Source organism: Tyto alba, unplaced genomic scaffold, assembly GCF_018691265.1.
Source record: "Tyto alba isolate M040663 unplaced genomic scaffold, T.alba_DEE_v4.0 Super-Scaffold_14, whole genome shotgun sequence".
Lineage (NCBI taxonomy): Eukaryota > Metazoa > Chordata > Aves > Strigiformes > Tytonidae > Tyto > Tyto alba.
In genome coordinates this window covers 20,800,625-20,819,942 of record NW_024881276.1, presented here as the reverse complement: position 1 = coordinate 20,819,942, position 19,318 = coordinate 20,800,625, and the positions used below count along the sequence as shown (strand labels likewise).

At 33.9% G+C, this 19,318-nt stretch overlaps 1 protein-coding gene across 1 annotated transcript in view; it reads left to right on the top strand.

Annotated features, from left to right (window-relative positions):
* The window catches only part of CFAP47 (cilia and flagella associated protein 47), a 341,806-nt gene that overhangs the window by 88,492 nt on the left and 233,996 nt on the right, over window positions 1–19,318 (top strand). The window contains exons 34-35 of the mRNA XM_042788270.1: window positions 11,611–11,708; window positions 12,007–12,123. Of these exons, the coding sequence (XP_042644204.1) occupies window positions 11,611–11,708; window positions 12,007–12,123 (215 nt within the window). The remainder of the gene's footprint in view (window positions 1–11,610; window positions 11,709–12,006; window positions 12,124–19,318) is intronic.

Sequence of the window (19,318 nt, the reverse complement as noted above, 5' to 3'; positions counted from 1 at the left end):
TAGTGTGAGATGATGTGTTTTCACAAAATTTCATGAGAATTCAGTAGAATTCTTGTTTGTTTTAAAACTGATTCTGTAGAACATTTACTTAAGGTTGTTTCTAGTATAGCAATTAAAAAGCACACTCCTTTCTTTACCTTGTTTTCATTAATTTTTCTTCCTCTCTCTCCTCTCTCTCTGTCCTCTCTCTTGCTTCTTTCCCCCGTTTTTAAGAAGGGTATTTATGGAGCACATTGACTCCTGCTTCTTAATTTAATAGTTCTTAGAGACAATTGAGAAACAAGAGCTAAAGGATATTTTTTATCTTTGAAGGGTAGAATGGAAGAATCTTATGTAATTTCATGTACAAGTTCTTTTAGTTAAAATCATTGCAAAACAGGCTTTTCCCAAAGAATGAGTCTTGCTTTTTACACACTTGATAAAATGCTGAATTAAAAAAGGGACGTGACTGTCTAATGAACTGCCATCATAAGTATTGTAAGTCTGACTTCCAACAAAATATTATGAGAGAACATTGTTCTTGAGTGATAAATCCAGGAAATTATTTCCTGAAATATAAATTAGAAAAGCTTTTAACTAGTTTTCTGTGTTATATTTCATGATTTGCACAGCAGAACATAAGAATGAAACATAATATGTAAATGTGAAGCCCTATTAAATAGGTTTTTCTGTCTTGCTTGCCTTTCTTAGTCAACCTGAATACTTCATGTTTAAGAATTGCATCATAGCTCACTCCCTATAGCTGAAAAACCCTCGAGATCGTATCAGGATTTTATTTAATAGAAAAGAGAAAAAGTATTTTTCTCCTGCATTTTAAGATCATATGCAGTTGATAAATAAGCAAAACTCCATGTTTAATTTAACTTTTTAGACTTTGTAGTAGTATAAAAATATTTGTTTTGTACAGCTTTATTGTTTCATACCAGCTGACATTATGCAGCTTTAGAAAAATAAAAGTATGAAGAAGGATAGTCCTTGGAGGCCTATATTGAAAGGATTCAAAGTATTCATATTTGGAAAATGGTTAAAAAAATATTAAAAAAAAAAAGAAAGCCCTGACTCTTAGGGCTGCATATATTTGTGTGTATACATATATGCATGCGTATATATATGTGTGTGTGTAGACATGTATGCTTATATATAAAAATGTGTATGTGAATATACATATATGCTGACTTTCAAAAACCTAAAAGACCTATATTGGAATAATTGGGTAAATATTTAGGAAGAAATTTCATCTCCTTACTTGCAATACACTTTGAGATGCCTAGACATCTATTCTACTTTCAGCTAAACAAGGTGCTTTGCAGAGTTTTTATGTTAATTGGAATAAATAAGCTGATTATTTGTGTAATTAATGTTACTTCTGCAGTGCATACCAAATTGAATATGGTATAGCTGTGGATTTAGTAATACAACTTCAGATATTTCATGAGGTGAAAACATATTTCAGACTATGAAGATTGAAAAATGTTCTATTAATTCGTTGCAAGTATTGAACAGTTAATTTCATTTAGAAAATTAACTTTTTTTTTTTTTTGACTAAATAATTTGATGTTGGGATTATCATATTCATTCTGAAGCCAGTATAGAAGCCAGGTATGCTGTAATGAATTGCTGTGATTTATTACATTTTAAATCAAAATGATCTATAAGTGAAATGCCATGATAGAAAAAATAGTGTCGAAGGTAACATTTTAATGTACCATTCAGAGATTTGAAAACTAGTTCTATTTACAAATGGAAGCTTTCTATTGAAATGCAACAAAATAGAGACTGATATAAGGTAACACTATTCTTATGTGATGCATAAAAACCTAAGGAATTTGTCCACTTAAGATATTACTTGAGATAAGAATCAACGAAAATAAACCAGAACTGCATAGATAATGAAAGATGATTGGAAAATTTATTAGGAGCAGAAAAGTAAAGGTTCATGCCTCAAGGTGAAAGGCTTCTGCAACAGATGGAAATGAGACATCCCCAGTGCATTTGTTTTCCTGTCATTGCCCCTTGTGGTGCTTCTTGCATTTAGTTCTGCTTAGAATTATTATGAATTGACAGTGGTATTAAATCAATCGGTTCCTGATATTTCAGGAGTTCTTAGAAGAATGATTCTCTGTTTTGATGAGCAAGGGTTGTAGCATCCTGCCTGTAATTTTCCTGCAAGTCTCTAATAAAGGTCTTGTTTTCCATATTAATATGAACATAGCCTCACATGCTGTATGTGCTGAAGGTAGATACATTATCATTCTGTTAATCCTAAATACATTTTAGGAAAAACATAAAAGTCTTTTTCAAAAAATATTCAGAGGCATATTTCCTCTCATTTTTCTTATGCTCTGTATTGTATACTTCAGTACCGCCATTTTAAACCTTGTCCTGGCTCAAATGTCAGTGCCTACAGAAAAGGTTATTGCTGCATATTTCTTTTCTAAATATTTTTATAATTCAGTACTAGATTTAAACTATTCAAACAGGACTATAGACATTATTATAGCCATAGGCTAGTTTTACCTCCAGAGATTTTCAGATCCCATAATAAGAAGTTGTCATATAATATTATAAACCATTATTATTGCAGTAATTTACATTGAAAAGGACGTGTGATAAAGATCTATGTAGTTCAGTGTTCTACCTCCAATAGAAGATGCTTAGAGATGAGGAACAGTGCAAACATATGGCAATACTTTCTTTATACATACTCTGAGACTTCCTGATATGATAATTCATGACTACTTGAGATGGAGATGGTAATTCTGTAAGGTTGTACTAGATTTTTATTCTATGAATTTGCTTAATTGCGTTTGAACCTGTGCAAACTTCTTGCATCGCACAATTCTGAAGCAGTAAGTATGTTTAAAATCTATATTGTATATAAAATATTTTGGTTTGAGCTTGCTGCTTAATGTTGTAATTTGTTACTTCCTTTATTGACAAATCTGTGTATTCCACTGAACTATTTAATGATAATGTCTAGTTCACATTCTCAATGTCACATCTACTTACAGAGACTGCTGTCATATCATCATTCAATTATTTATTTTCCTTTGTACTTACATAGTCAAATTTATTAATTTCTTACAAAGTGCCATTTCATACCTTTGATCATTAGAGGTCATCAGCTGCAAGATTTTTATGTGAATGTATTATGTTTATTTGGAAAGTTTTATAGAGCATTAGCTTAACGCTATATATATTTTTTTTTTCTGTTTTTCAGTAACACAGAATTTGAAAAAAATTGCTTGTCATTATATAACAGAAGATTTATCATTTGTGAAGGTGCCTGTTGTACCTCCTTAGACATATATCAGTTGATTTTGAAACTGATGGCAAGAATTAAGCTTTTTTATTGCTTGTGAATTCACAAGAAATGCAATATTTCCTTTAAAGATTTATTGCTATTCTTACTTTTTAATATAAAATAACTCTTAAATTTATTAGATTAAATAAAATCTGATCCTTTAAGATTTTCAATGTTTGGTATAAGACCATTTTGTTCTTTCTGGATGGTCTTCTTATCCAGAAAATACTAATACATCATATTTTGCTCTTACAACTTTTTTTTTCCTTTTCTATTGGAATTTTTCTTTTAAGATTAATTGGTAATTTTTCATGGTAATTTTTTTCCAGAACAAAAGAAATGCAATTTGTATGGTGGAAGAGTTGCTTAAATGTCATGTTTTTGGAGGAGAGCTAAACAGAGTTATTCTACAAGAAAGAAGATAACAATTTTGTCTTACCAATCATTTTGTACTGGTATATATATATATTTTTTTTTTGTGAGACTGATGCCAAAGAATACCTTCATCTGTCTATTTAGAATAAGAATGGATATAGTTTCTTCCTGGTTTTCAGAAGAGGGACCAACAGCTTTAAAGATTTAATTTTCACTGTTAGCAGTGGGATGTATTAGCTATTTTGAAACAGTGAAATCTTTGATTTCATAACTATTGGGAACAATGGCTTCACAGCTTGCTGGGAACTCTTGATACAATTAGCCATTTTTCTGGTATGTTCCTTTGAGTAAAAACACTACCATCTATCTTCAAAGAGATACTTTCTTACCTACTTACTTTAGTAAGTCAATGAGATAAAGCATATTGATGGACCAGTTAAGAAAAGTGAAACTTGGAAAAAATACCACAGTAAAGCACAGAAGATATGAAAGGGAGAAAGCGAATATAAATAATCTGTTTCATTCTCATGTGCAAAGACTAAACTGAATATAGCTGTAGTGTACTGGACAGATATTCGCCTAGACTGTTATAAAAAATCTCTGAAAAAGGAGACTGAATGGTCCACTTGAGGCAATATCTGCCAGTATTTCCCACTCATTTCCATTTGAAAGAGTAACCTATTGTCTAATGTAACCCAACGTTTCCCCTGCTAGTGTTTAAGTCCATCCTTTCTCTTCTAAAATGTGGTCTGCAGTGGATCTTCTTTGCTCTTCTAGTAACATTTTACATATTCCCAAATTATTATGTTCAGTTTCAGTTATTCCCTCTCCCCCTCTTGGCAAAACAATTCCAGTGTTTCAGCCTTTCTGTGTACTCAGCTCATTTGTTTTCTAGTAAACTCTCTTAGTTGATCCATGTCATTCTTGAAGTTTGGTGCCAATTTCTGGGTTTTGCACCACATGAGACTTTACTAGAACTAAATCAAAGTGAAAGGATCAGTCTACCTGTTTAAGATACAACTCTCTTATTTACGCATCCTAGTAAAGTATTTGCTTTTTTTCTGCAACAGTATGAGATTTACTGTTATTTCCAGGTTATTTTCTGCAGAATTTCCATCTATCTAATTTTCCATCTAGTACTTATGTAATGAATTATTGTTAATTAAGTGTAGTACACTGCACACATCATTATTTGATTTCATACCATTTGTTTCAGATCATTACTCCAGTTGTTCAAGAGCTTTAATTATAGTCCTTTCCTCACAAGTACTTGCAACCCATTCTTCTTCCCATAGTCAATTCTTTGATCTGTTTGATGTTATCTCCATATTGGACTAAGATAGCTTTATGCTATTTTCCAAGTTGCAAATTAAAATATAGAATAATATACAATCTAGGACTCTGTAGTTTGATTTGTGGACAGCCGATAGTTAGGCATACTGTTTTTCAGTGAATTTTGCTCCATCTAGCAGTACATTTTTCCTAGACTACCTTTTCTTTGCTTCCTTATGAGAGAGAATGTGACCAAAATCTTACTGAAGTTAAAATGTCTGGTATTTTTCCGTTGTCCACAGTATCTTCTACCTATCAAAGAAATAGACAAAATTTGACCTAGAGGAGTTTATGGTGACTTGCTTGCTATTCTGCCAACAAATAGGTGGTCTGTCATTTTCATATAGAATTTTTATAGATATTTCCTTGATTATCTCCATTTGGAAAATAGTTTTCATATCCTGCAAAAAATCTTGAGGCTTCATATCTAGTCATACAAATATAAAAACTTTTATTTTTGTTTTAGTAAAGACTAAGAAAGATTGTGGTAAAAAAGGCACTTCAAAAACCCTGTAGCTTTGTGTGCCATTGATTCATCAGGGGAAGACCAAATCCTACACAAATAGTGACTACGAAGATAGTTTGCACATTTCTTTCTCTCTGTGGGAGAAGAGAGGGGAAACATCTAAATCTGAGAACATTCCCACTTAAATTTTGGTTTTGGCAAATCTGATTTTTCTATATTTAGGATAAATTGGGAGCGAGACTATGTATTAAGTAATTGATGTAAAATGTGTTTCAGGGACTTTTTAAAGGCCATAAAATTTTTAAAATCTCAATGGATCTAGACTTTTAAAATAATTAAAAAACAATTCAAAATATGGAAATGAATAATGAGAGTGCTATGACAAAACTTTACTGCTTCTATCCAGAAATGCTTCATGAAAAAAAAAAGCAGTATGTCTTCAAGAAAGATGAGGACATTGCTGTTACTTTTCATTACTTCATGCATGCCACATGATGCCATTACAAGTTAAAAATAAAATTGCCTATTAAAAATAAATAAATGCAGGAATTAAGTTAGTCCCAAATCACTGAACTGAGTATGAATGTTCCTTCAGTGTTGAGTGGGATCAACAACTGAAACAAAACCACTCTCATTTTGGATCACTTACAGGGTCCTCTTGCAGAAAATTTTTGTTTTCCATAACCATAGTAGATGTCTCAGTACACTACATAAGAGTGACGGCATATCCACTCCAAGTTAATCCTTTTTGATTTTTTTCTTTTATGAAGTATTTTAACCTGTTGTCATGGATGGGAGAAATGACAGCCTGTGATGATCAGGATACTGGGGTTTGTTGAAGAACCAGCAAAGTCAGAGCTCTTTTCCTATTTGATAATTTCAAACATTGAGTCGCTCCACACAGTGCTATGTTCACAAGTTTTCACATTCCTTCCCTGGCAGGGAGAATGCTACTGGTCTGAGGAGATGAGGTAAAAATCATGTCAATTCATGCTGTGCCGCTGCCCACAGTTTCCAGTCTTTGATGTCACTCTCCCAAGTCCCTGGCCATTCACTGGTATTTGTCTCTCTACATCTCTTTGATCTTCAGGATATTCTCCCACTTCCAAGATCTTTCCTCCAGTTAGGAAATTCTTCACCTTCTTTCCAGTCCTCTGTTGCCCTTCAAGATTGCCGCTTCTTTTTGGGAATGCTTCTTTTTGGCCGCATCCTCTTTCCGTAGCTCTAAGTCTCCAGTTTTCCCAATGTAAATAGTCTATGTGCAGAAGCACAACTCGTGATCAGCTTAACTTGTGCTTCTGTCTCATGCCTCTTCATTAATTGGAGAATTCAGAACATGCCACTTTAGTCTAGGTGTTATCAAAATCTGCAACCAGCCCCTATGGGATGCAGCTAGGAAGTAGCAGGAATCTGTCACAGAATTCAGAAGTTCAGTGTTTGACAATTTCCTCTCTCCCTGTCCCCCAACCACACAGAGTTATCTGTTAGTGTTCACGTTTTAAGCTATTTTTGGCCTACAACACCCATCAGTCAGGTTTTCATCATGACATTGGCTGAGAATCTTTAAGATCCATTAATATATTTTTTTTTTTCAAGAAGTACCAATACAAATGAAATTTAATACATTTATATGCTTAGAGAAAGATGAGGTATCCTCAGTAAGGCTTCTGATTTCCATTGTTTATTTCTACTAAAATTGAGCAATTATATTTAAGAACCTAATTATTGTAGAGTGGTTAGCTGGCAGATTTTCTGCTAGATTTGATGTAATTAGGAAAAATACATTATTTTTTCTGACTAATTTATTTGCATGTATTTGAGTTAAGTAGGTTGATTGATAGTAGAAGTATTAACTGGAAAACAACAAAAATGCTTACAAAAATATTTAATTAGTCAAAATGAGAAAATATTCCACTTAATGTTTTTTTTTTCCTTCATGCTCTGATTTACATAGGCTATAAAGCTAGATCAAGAAATGTTTTTTAAACACCAGTGCTAGCATGTTTCACTTCCAATGGCACAGCCATTTATGTGGCTGCATGGTAAACTGGATTGGTGTGATCCAGATTAAAAAGTAAAAAAAATGTTTTGCCCCTTCTTTTTAAGCCAACTTTGTTCCCACACATGCTTTGCTCCCACACAGACAATTCTACCAGCATGAAAGAAAGGATTGGTGGAGATAGAAGTATACAGGTACAAGGAATAACTGGTATTGCTTAAGTGCGCTCAAGTAATATTCCCACCAGAATACTAAAGATAGCTAATGGTACACCTAAAGTAAGATTTAAAGTTAAAATAAGATAAACAATAAAGTTTACTTTCTGATCAAAACATCTGGCTTAATGAGTTTCCATAACCAGGCTGAGCACGTCAATCTAGATGACTAACCAGAAGAACAACTAAATATTGGACCTAATTTAGTAGTTAATCTTAAAAAGTTAATCATAAAAAATGTGAAATGATGATTTATTAAAAATACCAATATTGTGTGCTGAGAGTAAGTCTGAGTTCTATTAATAAAAAAATAGAAAGATTATTGAATTTTATAGGTCCCAAATATGATCAATAAAATGATGGATTTATATTAGAAAGAGAAACTTTTTTGGATGTCATGTCATAAGAAGTCCTGTACATAATTGACTTCTAAATAATTCTGTTTGACCTGTACTTCAAATGCAGTTTTGGATCACTAATGGAAGACTTGATTCTTCCGTAATTTTGTTTCCTTTCAAAATCATCAAAAGATATTCCTGAATCTGTACCGAATACTTCCTCACAAAGTACTTGGTAATGAAGAATCCTTCTGGTATTGATATTTTCTAGAAAGGGTCCTTTTATTGTTTCTGATAATTTTCAATTAAATAGTTCTGGGGAGCTTCTCTCCAAATAGTATAAATATACCGAACCGTTCATATGTTGCAGTGATCCTGACTGGAAGATCATTGTACATAAAGAAGCTAAGTGATCCACATTAACTTGAGTAGGTGCCGGACTGTGCTGTGCTGTGCATATCCCCTGGCCCTACAGGACAAACTTAACCAGCTAATTGTAACAGGGGAGGCTATGGGAAGCTCCCATTTAGTACCAGTAATTACACCACCATCCTGTCCTCCTCTTTAACTAAAACTGCAGAACCAAGGTCTCACGTGAGCATCCTCTTTATCCGATGGTAGAAACGATTAGGAGAATTGTTTTATTTTAACAAGATCATATAAGAGCTAACCCTCCCACAAACTGCATTTGTATCATGTGTGGCATCCTGACTGGAGGTCAGTTACAATGCTGCACAGCTTGGGATTCCCAGTGTCTGAAGGAATGTAAGATTATTTATAATCTCTTTTCCTCCCTAGCATTAGCTCCACTAACTGGCAGTGATACTTTGTGAAGTCTGAGGGTCTTTCTTAGTGGGACCATAATGAGCCAGCACCCCTTGGTGCTAAGCATATGCACATCAAAATTTTCTGGATATTCATGAACAATCTTTGAAAATTATGTAAGAATTTCATTCTTCTATGACATAACAAAATTATAGTTTGATAAAATTATCTTGTGTGTTAGCTAGCTTATTTTATGAAAGTGAACACTTAAAAATTAGTCTTTCCTGGATGTATTTTTTATTTGATATTACAATTTGATATATTTACTTTGTATTAATGTAGGATTCCATCTGAAGGCACTTCCCATATAATGATCTGCCCTGTGGTTATTTCATTTCTTCTATTTGGTTCATGAATAGTTTATCTCTTAAATTTAGTCTGAAGCATATTTACAGCACTGTAGAACAATTTTATAAGCTTACAACTAATCTGTTTGGTATAAATGATGAGTTCCACTATGAAATTTATACCCGTGGCTGATAATAGCTACTTATTTGCAAATTTGATTTAACTATACTTCTTGGGGGGACCAATTTAAGTTATTTTAGCTGATGTTGATAAATTATGATCTAATATTAACAGCAGCATCTCTAGCTACTTTTTCCCTATCGATAATTACAATTTTGCAATCACACTTAGTATCAAACAAAAGTAGGTGGATGAAGACAATTGAGGACATATAAGCTCAAGTAAAATAAGCGTGAGTAAAAGAAAACTATCTTGAAGATTCATAGTGTCCTCAACACTGCATGAAATGGTTATCACTGTGGCTGCTTAAGATCAGTAATCATTCTTCCAGTTTGAATGTTTTTTTGGATTTGTGGCCTGGATTTTGGACAATAACTTTCTTGGTTACATCAGCCTGACTAGCATCTGAAGTTACTTAGGAGTGAATAAGGTTGCCTTAAGAAATGTAACAATTTTCAATATACAACAGCCTACTTTCTTAGTAAGTGTGGTTTTGATAGTTGTTGTTCCTATGGTATGTATCATATCCAAAAATACTGTCTCAAGTTTAAAAACCTTAGTAACACTTACTGAAGTGTTTCATCTATAGCGCAGCATCACCTAATTTGTGAGAGCAAAAAATTCAATATTCTGGACCACTAAATGAGATCACTGTATTCCAAATGCATTGAGAATCTATCCTTTTTTCTTTTTTGAATTTTTATTTAGTTTCTAGTATTCTTTCTGTAAAGGTAAAGACCTTTAAAATACACACAATTTGTGCCCCTACTTCCATGTGGTTGGTCTTGTAGAATGAAGCTTTTAATAAGGACAGACTTGAAATAAAGGTCTTAGATGTGTAACCTGGTGAAACTTTTTATGTTTCTGTTCTTTTAAATTATTTCTATGTCAAGTATTGGTGTCTCCAAATTCTTCTTTTGCTGATGAAGACAGTGGACTGTTCTGAACACTGTTATATTACAATCATAACAACTCAGTGTTGCAAACATTTTTTATCTTTAAGTGGTAGCATTTTTGAAAGAAAATAACATTTATTTATATTATAACATTAAGATGTTTATGTGTTTATAATACGTAGGAAATTTTTGATCATCCCAGATTCTGTAGCATATTGGTAGGTTTTTTTCAATTTAGGAAGCTTCAAACTTGGTAAACAATACACTCTCTGGATGTATAGTGAAATAAAAGTTATATAAGTTGTCTCATATGAGAAAGCATGCTCCCAGTTTGTCTGAAAACCTTGCCAGTGGCTGAAGTCCAAAGTGTTCCCTGAATTTGGGAGCTTGGAACTGAGACAATAGCGAACACAAAGAAAATAAAGCAGTAGGTATTTTTGCAACAGAAGTTGGAAGAAACTGCAAGCAAAACAACAGAGAATGCATGAATCGGTACTTGAATATTTGTGGCCAGATAGGTCTCCTTAAAAAAGGATCAGCTTCCATGTGTTCATGCTTCACAGAGTGCATATTATCTGGAGAGCAAAGTACTGGTAATGAGATGTAGGCAGTGATTTAAAATGTTTAGTTATTGGTATGTCAGTAACTTTTTTTAGAGAATATTTCAGATTAAGAGTTTTCTTAAATTAAGTTAAGACTGTATTCTTCCTGTGGTTTATTATGATGCTTAAGAACAACAGTCTTTTTAAATGCTGTGTTAAATATTTAACATATGGAATGCTTCAAATAAATACTAATAAATATTTACTTTCTTAATAATCACTTTTATTTTATATAAAAGCATTATAAATATAAAAAGTATTCTAACCTTGTGAGGCATAGGCTTTTACAACACAATTGTAGCAGATGTTAGTGTTCATTTACATTGCATTTGAGCGAAATAATTTAAAATGACCTTAAAGAAAATCAATAACCTTTTCCCTCTTATGTGCTTAAACATTGCAGCTTTAAAGGATTAATGCATATTTTTGTGAGTTTCACTAGCCCTATGAATGTTATGTCTATAGAAATAAAAATAATTTACATGTTTACATTTCTAATCTGTGGGGGTAAGTTTAGTTTACCTGCTTTCCCTTCCATTGTGATGAATACTCTTACATGCTGTATCAGAGTGTATGAATAATAGTTACAATACTATAGGTGAGATTTTTCATGTTTTCGGCAATGTCTTTGGAAGACAATTATGTTTGGGAAATTCTACATGTGAACAGGTGTTTCCTTTTTTTGTTCTTTCCTCTACTTAATCTTTTCAAACAGTTATCATATATCTAGAATAAGATTAGCATCTCAGGAGAGAAAAGTCTAATTCATCTTGCTCTGTTTTTAAATCAGGTGAAGTACCACCAATGAGATGGATAGTAAATTTTGACCAAGATCTTCTAGATGGTCTGGTATTGGCAGCACAGCTGGCAGCTTATTGTCCATATTTGGTAAGGACTTTTCTTAATATTGTTCAAATTTTATACAGTTTAATAATGTAAGTGGGTTTAATTAGGCTTTACTTTGGAACTGTTGGCTTATGTGTTTTTTAAAAAGAAAGATCCCTCCAACATTTAGCAAGTCTAGACTGTTTATTTCAGTATTCATTTTTCTTTTCTCAGGGTATATTCTTAATAAGGAATTTTAGTTAAAAATTTAGATCTTATGGATTGCTGAAAGAGTGAAAATACAAACATAGTAATTCTACTTAGTGGAAGATGAAGAGTTTGATTTCTCTTTCTTCTCTAGATTGCTACTCACTTTGTAAGGATGTATACTAATCCAAGAACTCCTGAACAGTTTCTGCACAACTGTTTGATACTTGTGAATGCTATGCATGCTGTCAGTCTGGCTATAGACATAAAGGTAAATGATTTTTATACTAACAGTTCTTATATACTTTTAAATATTATTTTTTTAGTTTTATGATAGTAATGTTGTACATTAAATTAAGGTGAGATTTTAGTGAAGCAGTTTTGTTTCATGAGGTATGATGGAAACCAAAATATTGCTTCATACAAATACACTAAATTACTTGTAATTTCCATCATTCCTTCCTTTGTAGAATCACATATATACAACTAGTTGAACATAAGATTAATTCAGTTCAGATTCTAGCACTGTAATGATGAAACAATGAAAACCTGAGTGGAATTTATTATTAGCACTCTAAGGCAATTTAGAAAAAAATACATTTAAGAACAAACATCATACACTTAAACATAAAAAGGAGTGGTTAAAAAATTATATGAATTTCTGGTGGCATTTAAGTGCATCTGTCTAATCATGAAGGCCCGCTAGGCTTCTATCGCAGCTTTGACGTACACAGGAGTCAGTAAGTGGCTTTGGACTGCTGGTGAGAGTAATACTGTAAACCATCATCTTCTGGTGTCCTTTTTTGAGAGGAAAATTATGTTGTTGATGTTAGTTTCTTCTTCAATCTAGGATCCACTTGGGATCATTTTTGTATGTTTAGTATCATGCTTTACATGTCTGTCTTTTTTTCATTTGCTTACAGCTCCCAGTTTTCTCTATATGGTGCCTTTTACATATCTTCAATATTATTTCTTTGTTCTTTTGTTGCCCCTAAAACCAGTTTTCTTCTGCTCCCCATCTCCATTTCTTTAACTGACCATTTGTGAGTTATTTATAGCTGTGGGCTCTGGTATAGTATCATACAAAGATTAAAGTAAAACAAATTAGTCACAGAGCCTGATCAATTAAAAAAGTTGCTGTCACATCTAAACCAAGTAAAGCAAAGCTCTGTAAGCTGGTCAACAAGCCTTCAGACAGAGGAGGCATGTCGAACTCCAGTGTGAAGGCCCTGTAAATTCAGTACAAAGCTTATGGCCTCTTAATAGCATTGGCAAGGTTATATGATCACAGGGATTTATGCTCTTATCTTCCATGTGCTGGTTGCGTGTTAGCTACTGAACTATTACCTATTTAAAATAGCAGATTCCCTCTTATTTTCCTTTTCTGCTTTGCTCGCTGAGTCACTAAAAATCATGTGCTTACCAAAGCTAGTAAAAACTGTTTAAGGTCACATCCTTCACTTCAGAATTTGCAGTGTGATGCAGCTTTCATCATGAGCAAAGTGAATGTCAGGGACTGTGGTGGGACGGAATGGGTGTGGAGCATATTGGGTTGGCTAGAAGGCCAGATGAGGATAGTAGAATAGGCATAGTGTTTGTGTATGAGGAAACTTTCCAAACGAATTAATAGTATTAAGAATCAGAGGTAGAGGTGTGGTGTGAACAATGTAGTATGAAAGGAAGCTTAATTACAACTTTTTTTTCCCCCTTTCCATTCAATTGTTATGATTAAGTGAAAATTAACCCTGCTGTTTCTAGTTGCGTCAGCTACTGTCTTACTCCCACATCCTGATGCAGATATGCTGTCAAAAATGGATTTGCTATGACAGGCTAAACCAAGAAAATCTACTGTTTCATATACTTTTGACTGACAAGAAGCATAAAAAAATAATCTAGGTATAATCTTCAAAATTAAGGCATATTTTGACTCAGCTTTTAATAAGAAAAACAGGCAGTTCAGAAAATGAAGGCAGAGGCTGGATGCTGGATTTGCAAAGGGAGTTAAGCACATTAAAGGTGGAAGAAGAACTCCAGGACATTCTCCTTAGTGCACTTAGTGTGTTTTAAGACTACAATGTGTACAATGCTATGATATTATTAGTTCAGCATATTTTTGAGGTATCAGTGTTTTTGTAGTTGGGAAAGTGGATCTCTGTTCTAGTAATTTAAACAAAGCTATATAATCAGTTAACACCAGAAAAAGGAACAGATCTTGGATCTTCTAGGTCTGTATTTTAGTTGTAGCTAAGTCATGTTCTACAAACAAAATATTGTGGAAAGTAAAATTAAAAAAAAAAAAAAAGATAAGGTAAAGGGTACTTTTTACATAGATTTATTGGAATTCATATATGCTTTTCTAAGATTACTGTAGAAATTTCTTAAGCTTCTCGTTCTTCAGCAATAAAAGCAGCAAAATGCATGAATCCTATTGATGAACTGTCTTAATTTGGGATTTTTCTGATAGTCTTGTCTCTTAAATTGAGCAGGCTAAAATGTTCCAGTAGCATTGGTGAAGTTCTTGACTATCAGGCAGTAACTGCTTCTGAACTTTAAGGACAGCTTTGCATTAATTAATGGAAGGATGGTGGTGACAGCACAAGCCGAGACAGGTGTTAGGTCTGGAATAGATGGCACTTTCAATCACTTTCAAAATCTAAGATTCTGTAATAATAAAGAAGTTTAACTGTCTGAAAGACTTCAGATGCAAGTTTAAATGATACCTCTAATGGAGTTCAAGACTTTTAAATCCCTTTAAGGATTAAGGTACAGGCTTAAGATGGAGTACTTCAGACAAGAAATTTTGTTTCCACTTTCTAATCATGATTGACAGTTCAACCCTGGAATATTAATGGTGTCTTTTGACATATTTTTTAATTTGTCTTTGATATTTCTAAGTTCTAAAATGCTTTGATTTGAAGAAGATCCAGTTGAAAGCCCAGAATAAAATATTGCAAGATAATATGGTGGATAACAGCAATATGAAGGGAATGCACATGTCAAGAACAGAATAAGACAGAAGATGCAGTGACTGGGGAAAGCCAGTACAGCAGCACTACTTACTATTGCCTGAATTTAAATTAGGGTCAACAAAATTGGCATTTATATTTGAGACCAAGTAAAAGGGAGGATATTTTCAAACAAGCTATAGAAGATGTGAGTAAAGTTGGAGACTGTTAAGAAGCTGAAAATATGTGTGGCTGTTTTGTTGAAATGAAGGCAGGAATTCAACACTGTTGTGGAGTAAAAAGCAGTGAAACTGGGCAATAGCATGGCTATTTGAGCAAGAAAGAGAGGTAGATGGTAACCCCAAGACTTGAGTGTGGAATGAAGGAGAGAAAGAGGGTGCTGTCAGCATCCAATGCGGAAGAGGAAAGAAATGCAGCAACATAGAATTTTAAAAATTTCCATTATATGTAAGATTTTTTCCTTGAGGTAGTCTGCAGATTATTGTATGCACTTAGAAAGGTAACTTCCTGGCTGTCACTTCATGCTTCAGTCATATTTTTATTGTAATTATCTCCAAAGATTATTAAAAGTTTTTTGTCTTCAGTTATCTGTACTTCAGTAAGGAGCTATTAACTTGGTAAATATAGCATCTTCTTGGCAAAAGTAACTTTAAGGAAAAGGATTTCTTACTTAATTCTTAGTTATTTGATTAAAAATTGTATGGTACTACAAACACACATATATAACTCTGTATCTGTCTATCCAGCGATCTATAAAGTAAATGCAAAGAATTGTTTGGCTGAGATAGGAATCTAATATTGATGTGCAGTCTTAAATTCAGAAAATAGAAGAGAGAAAAATTTAAAAGTCAATTTTATTTGTTAGAGTAGCAATTGTTTTCTCATATGTATCTTTTTTAGGGCATTCTGGAAAAACACTTGAAGAGAGTGGTAAAGGACTGAATTTTCCTAAGCATCCTTATAAAAGTGCATATCATAACTATTTGCTTAGACATGTAAGCCTAATAAATCAGAGCATTAGATAAAGAACATTTGGCTGGAATTCAGCTTAATAGATGATATTGTGCAAAACATTTGATACTGTCACACAACAACCTTGTCTCTACATTGGAGAGACATGGGTTTGATTGATGGACCACTTGTTGGATAAGGAATTGGCTGGATGGTCGTACTCAAAGAGTTGCAGTCAATGGCTAAATGCCTGGGTGGACACCAGTGGTGAGTGGTAACCCTGAGGGGTTTGTACTGGAACCAATATTATTTTATGTCTTTGTTGGGGACATGGACAGTGGTATTGAATGCACCCTCAGCAAGTTTGCAAATGAAACCAAGCTGAGTGGTGTAGCTGATGCCATCCAGAGGGACCTGGACAGGCTTGAGGGGTGGGCCCGTATGAAAACCTCATGAAATTCAACAAGGCCAAGTGCAAGGTCCTGCAGATGGGTCAGGGCAATCTCAAGCACAAATACAGGCTGGGCAATGAGCAGATGGAAAGCAGCTCTGTGGAGAAGGACTTGGGGGTATTGGTAGATGGAAAAACTGACTATGAGCCAGCAATGTGTGCTCGAGCTGAGAAAGCCAACCATATACTAGGCTGCATCAGGAGAAGTGTGGCCAGTAAGTCGAGGGAGGTGATTCTCACCCTCTACACTGCTCTCGTGAGACCTCACCTGCAGTGCTGTGTCCAGCTCTGCAGCCCCCAGCATAAGAAGGACATGGACCTGCTCGAGCGGTTCCAGAGGAGGCCATGAAGAAAGTCAGGGGGCTGAAGCACCTCCCCTATGAGGACAATCTGAGAGAGTTGGGGTTCACCCTCGAGAAGGCTCCAGGGACACTTACAGTGGCCTTCCAGTACTTAAAGGGGGCCTACAGGAAAGGCAAGGAAGGACTCTTTATCAGGGAGTGTAGTGATAGGATGAGGAGTAAAGGTTTTAAACTGAAGGAGGGTAGATTTAGGTTAGATGTAGGGAAGAAATTCTTCACTGTGAGGGCAGTGAGACGCTGGCACAGGTTTCTCAGAGAAGCTGTGGCTGCCCCTTCCCTTGAGGTGTTCAAGGCCAGGTTGGACGGGGCTTTGAGCAACTTGATCTTGTGGGAGATGTCCCTGCCTGTGGCAGGGGGTTTGGAACTAGATAATCTTTAAGGTCCCTTCCAATTTAAACCATTCTATCATTCTAGTCTATGATTCTATGATTCACTGACATGATGAGATCTATGGAAACATATGCAATTGCAACAGACAAGTGATTTGTTCAAGCATGTTTAATAAACATGTTGTGGACATGAAAAAAAAAAAAAAGAAGACGTATGTTTCAGAATCAGTGGTACTTTTTATTTCCGTCAGGGCAACTAAAAATAACTCAGACCTGATAATGGTCTCACCTGGGATATTTCTAAAGAGAAACTGGATATGGCTGGGATAGATACAGTCTTTTTAAAAGGGTATTCAGATGTGTATACATTACAAACATAGAAAAATATAGACTTCTAAGCTTTATTTAGACACTAAAATGACTACTTGGTATTTTCTATATACTTCTATTCTCACAGTGACTTACAGCTTATTGAAATCTTGGCCACTGCACTTGTATAAGCAGAACCTATATAAACTTAGGAACCTCCTTTTGTTCACAAACAACATTGTTTCCTATATGTTTACCTTTTAAGTTCCATTTTTAAGCCTTACACACCTGGAAATAATCAATAAAGATTAAATATATGGATTTCTGTTTCTGAAATTTAATACTGTATTTTTATTACCTTCCGTTTGTTTAATATTTTTGCCATAGTTTTCAATAGTCATTGATTTAAGTTGGTTACCTAGGTAACATATCATGGCTGCTGATTCCAAGCATTTTCTGTTTTTCAGTTATTTGTGTCCTGTTAGAAGCTATTCTCTGGTATAGGATGTCTGTTTTCATCACTGCTTTGTAGACTTTGTGCTGGGAAAAACATACTTGCATGATTTTTCATCTGCTGAATAGTTTGATTCATTACATTATTCCACTAATAATTACATGTTCAGAAAAATGGGGGGTGTTATTGCCACAAGAAGTGGTTCAGCGATCTACTCCTTCCTGGTATCTTTTAATAAAGTTTTTCTCTCTTTTCTGTTGTTCAGAATTTTAGCCTATAGTTACTGTTATTATTTTGGATCTAAAACATCCCGATCTGTTTTTTCTTTTCCTTTTCCAGCTAGATAGACTATTTTTTGTTTGTCATATATTCTATTCTTAGTATCAATCTGCTACGCTGCTGTGCTAATAAAACAGAATTGTCAGCATTTTCTAAATATGATGGAATGACTTAGAGACAGTTAATGCCATTTATTTTCTTCATTAAGTTATAAACCTATTATCATAAAATCAAGAGGCATTATTTGTAAACAGTTGCAAACTGTTTTCTGAGCAGTAGTACTACCAGCAATACTAAAGACCACACTTTAGTAATATACAGGTGATTGAAAAATGTAGAGAGTTGGTTATGGTATTAACAGCACAGAGCTGATGTTGTTATAACAGTTAAATAACTTTGTTTTATAAAATATAACCAATCTACTAGTCCTTGAATTTCTTGTTGTTGATACAGTCCTAACATGGAATATTTAGAATTTGAAGTATAATAATTTATCCAGTTTGTCAGCTTCAGCATTTTCTTTAACTAGGCAACATAAGAGAACAAATAAAAAGCTAACAAGCAAGCACCCAACTCTTCAAGAAATGTGAGAGGCTTTTTCATATTTTGAGAAACTTTGTTAGGGATACAATTTAAGGCATAAAGCTGTTAAACTTTATTAATTACTATTGTTTGCTAACTTAGATTTTTTTAAAACAATATATATACACTATGTGAATTTTCTGCTGAATGTTATGAGCTGCACTGATGATTTTTTTTTTTTTTTTAAATTAGTTCATATAGTAGTAGATTAATGTCACAAACGCAGTTTTATGAATTCAGCACAGGATAAAACCTCAATGTTTTCTGAGGGAATAAGTTCTGATCTAAGTGGAAATGGGTAGAAGTAGGTGGCAGAAGAAAGTTAGGCTTCAACAGGTAATCTACACTGGCATCTTTGCTATCTTAAATGAAAATGCAGAAAAGATGATCAGTAAGGGTGTAAAACCACAAAACCACAGCTATATTGGAATAACTTTTCTTACAAATGCTTGTTAACATTCTATAGCTATTACTGAGAGAAGTGAATGGAAAACATCAGAATATTTTTTAGACTTCAGGTTTAAAGTGCATCATAAAATTTCAACCTTAAAACCGGTGGTGATAAAAATAAATAGAAATAGAAGATGAGACATAAGATTACATCAGTGCATGAAGAGTATATAAAATTAATCTTAAGAATTGCAAGGATAAGCATTGTCTAGGAAACTATGGAGAGTGACGGGGAAACTTCAGATCAGTGCCCAGTGATGTACTTGCTCTCTTGGAAAGTTAGAGTAGGAGCTGTACTATAACTGCCAGGAGAACACGATGCTTGGCTGGGCA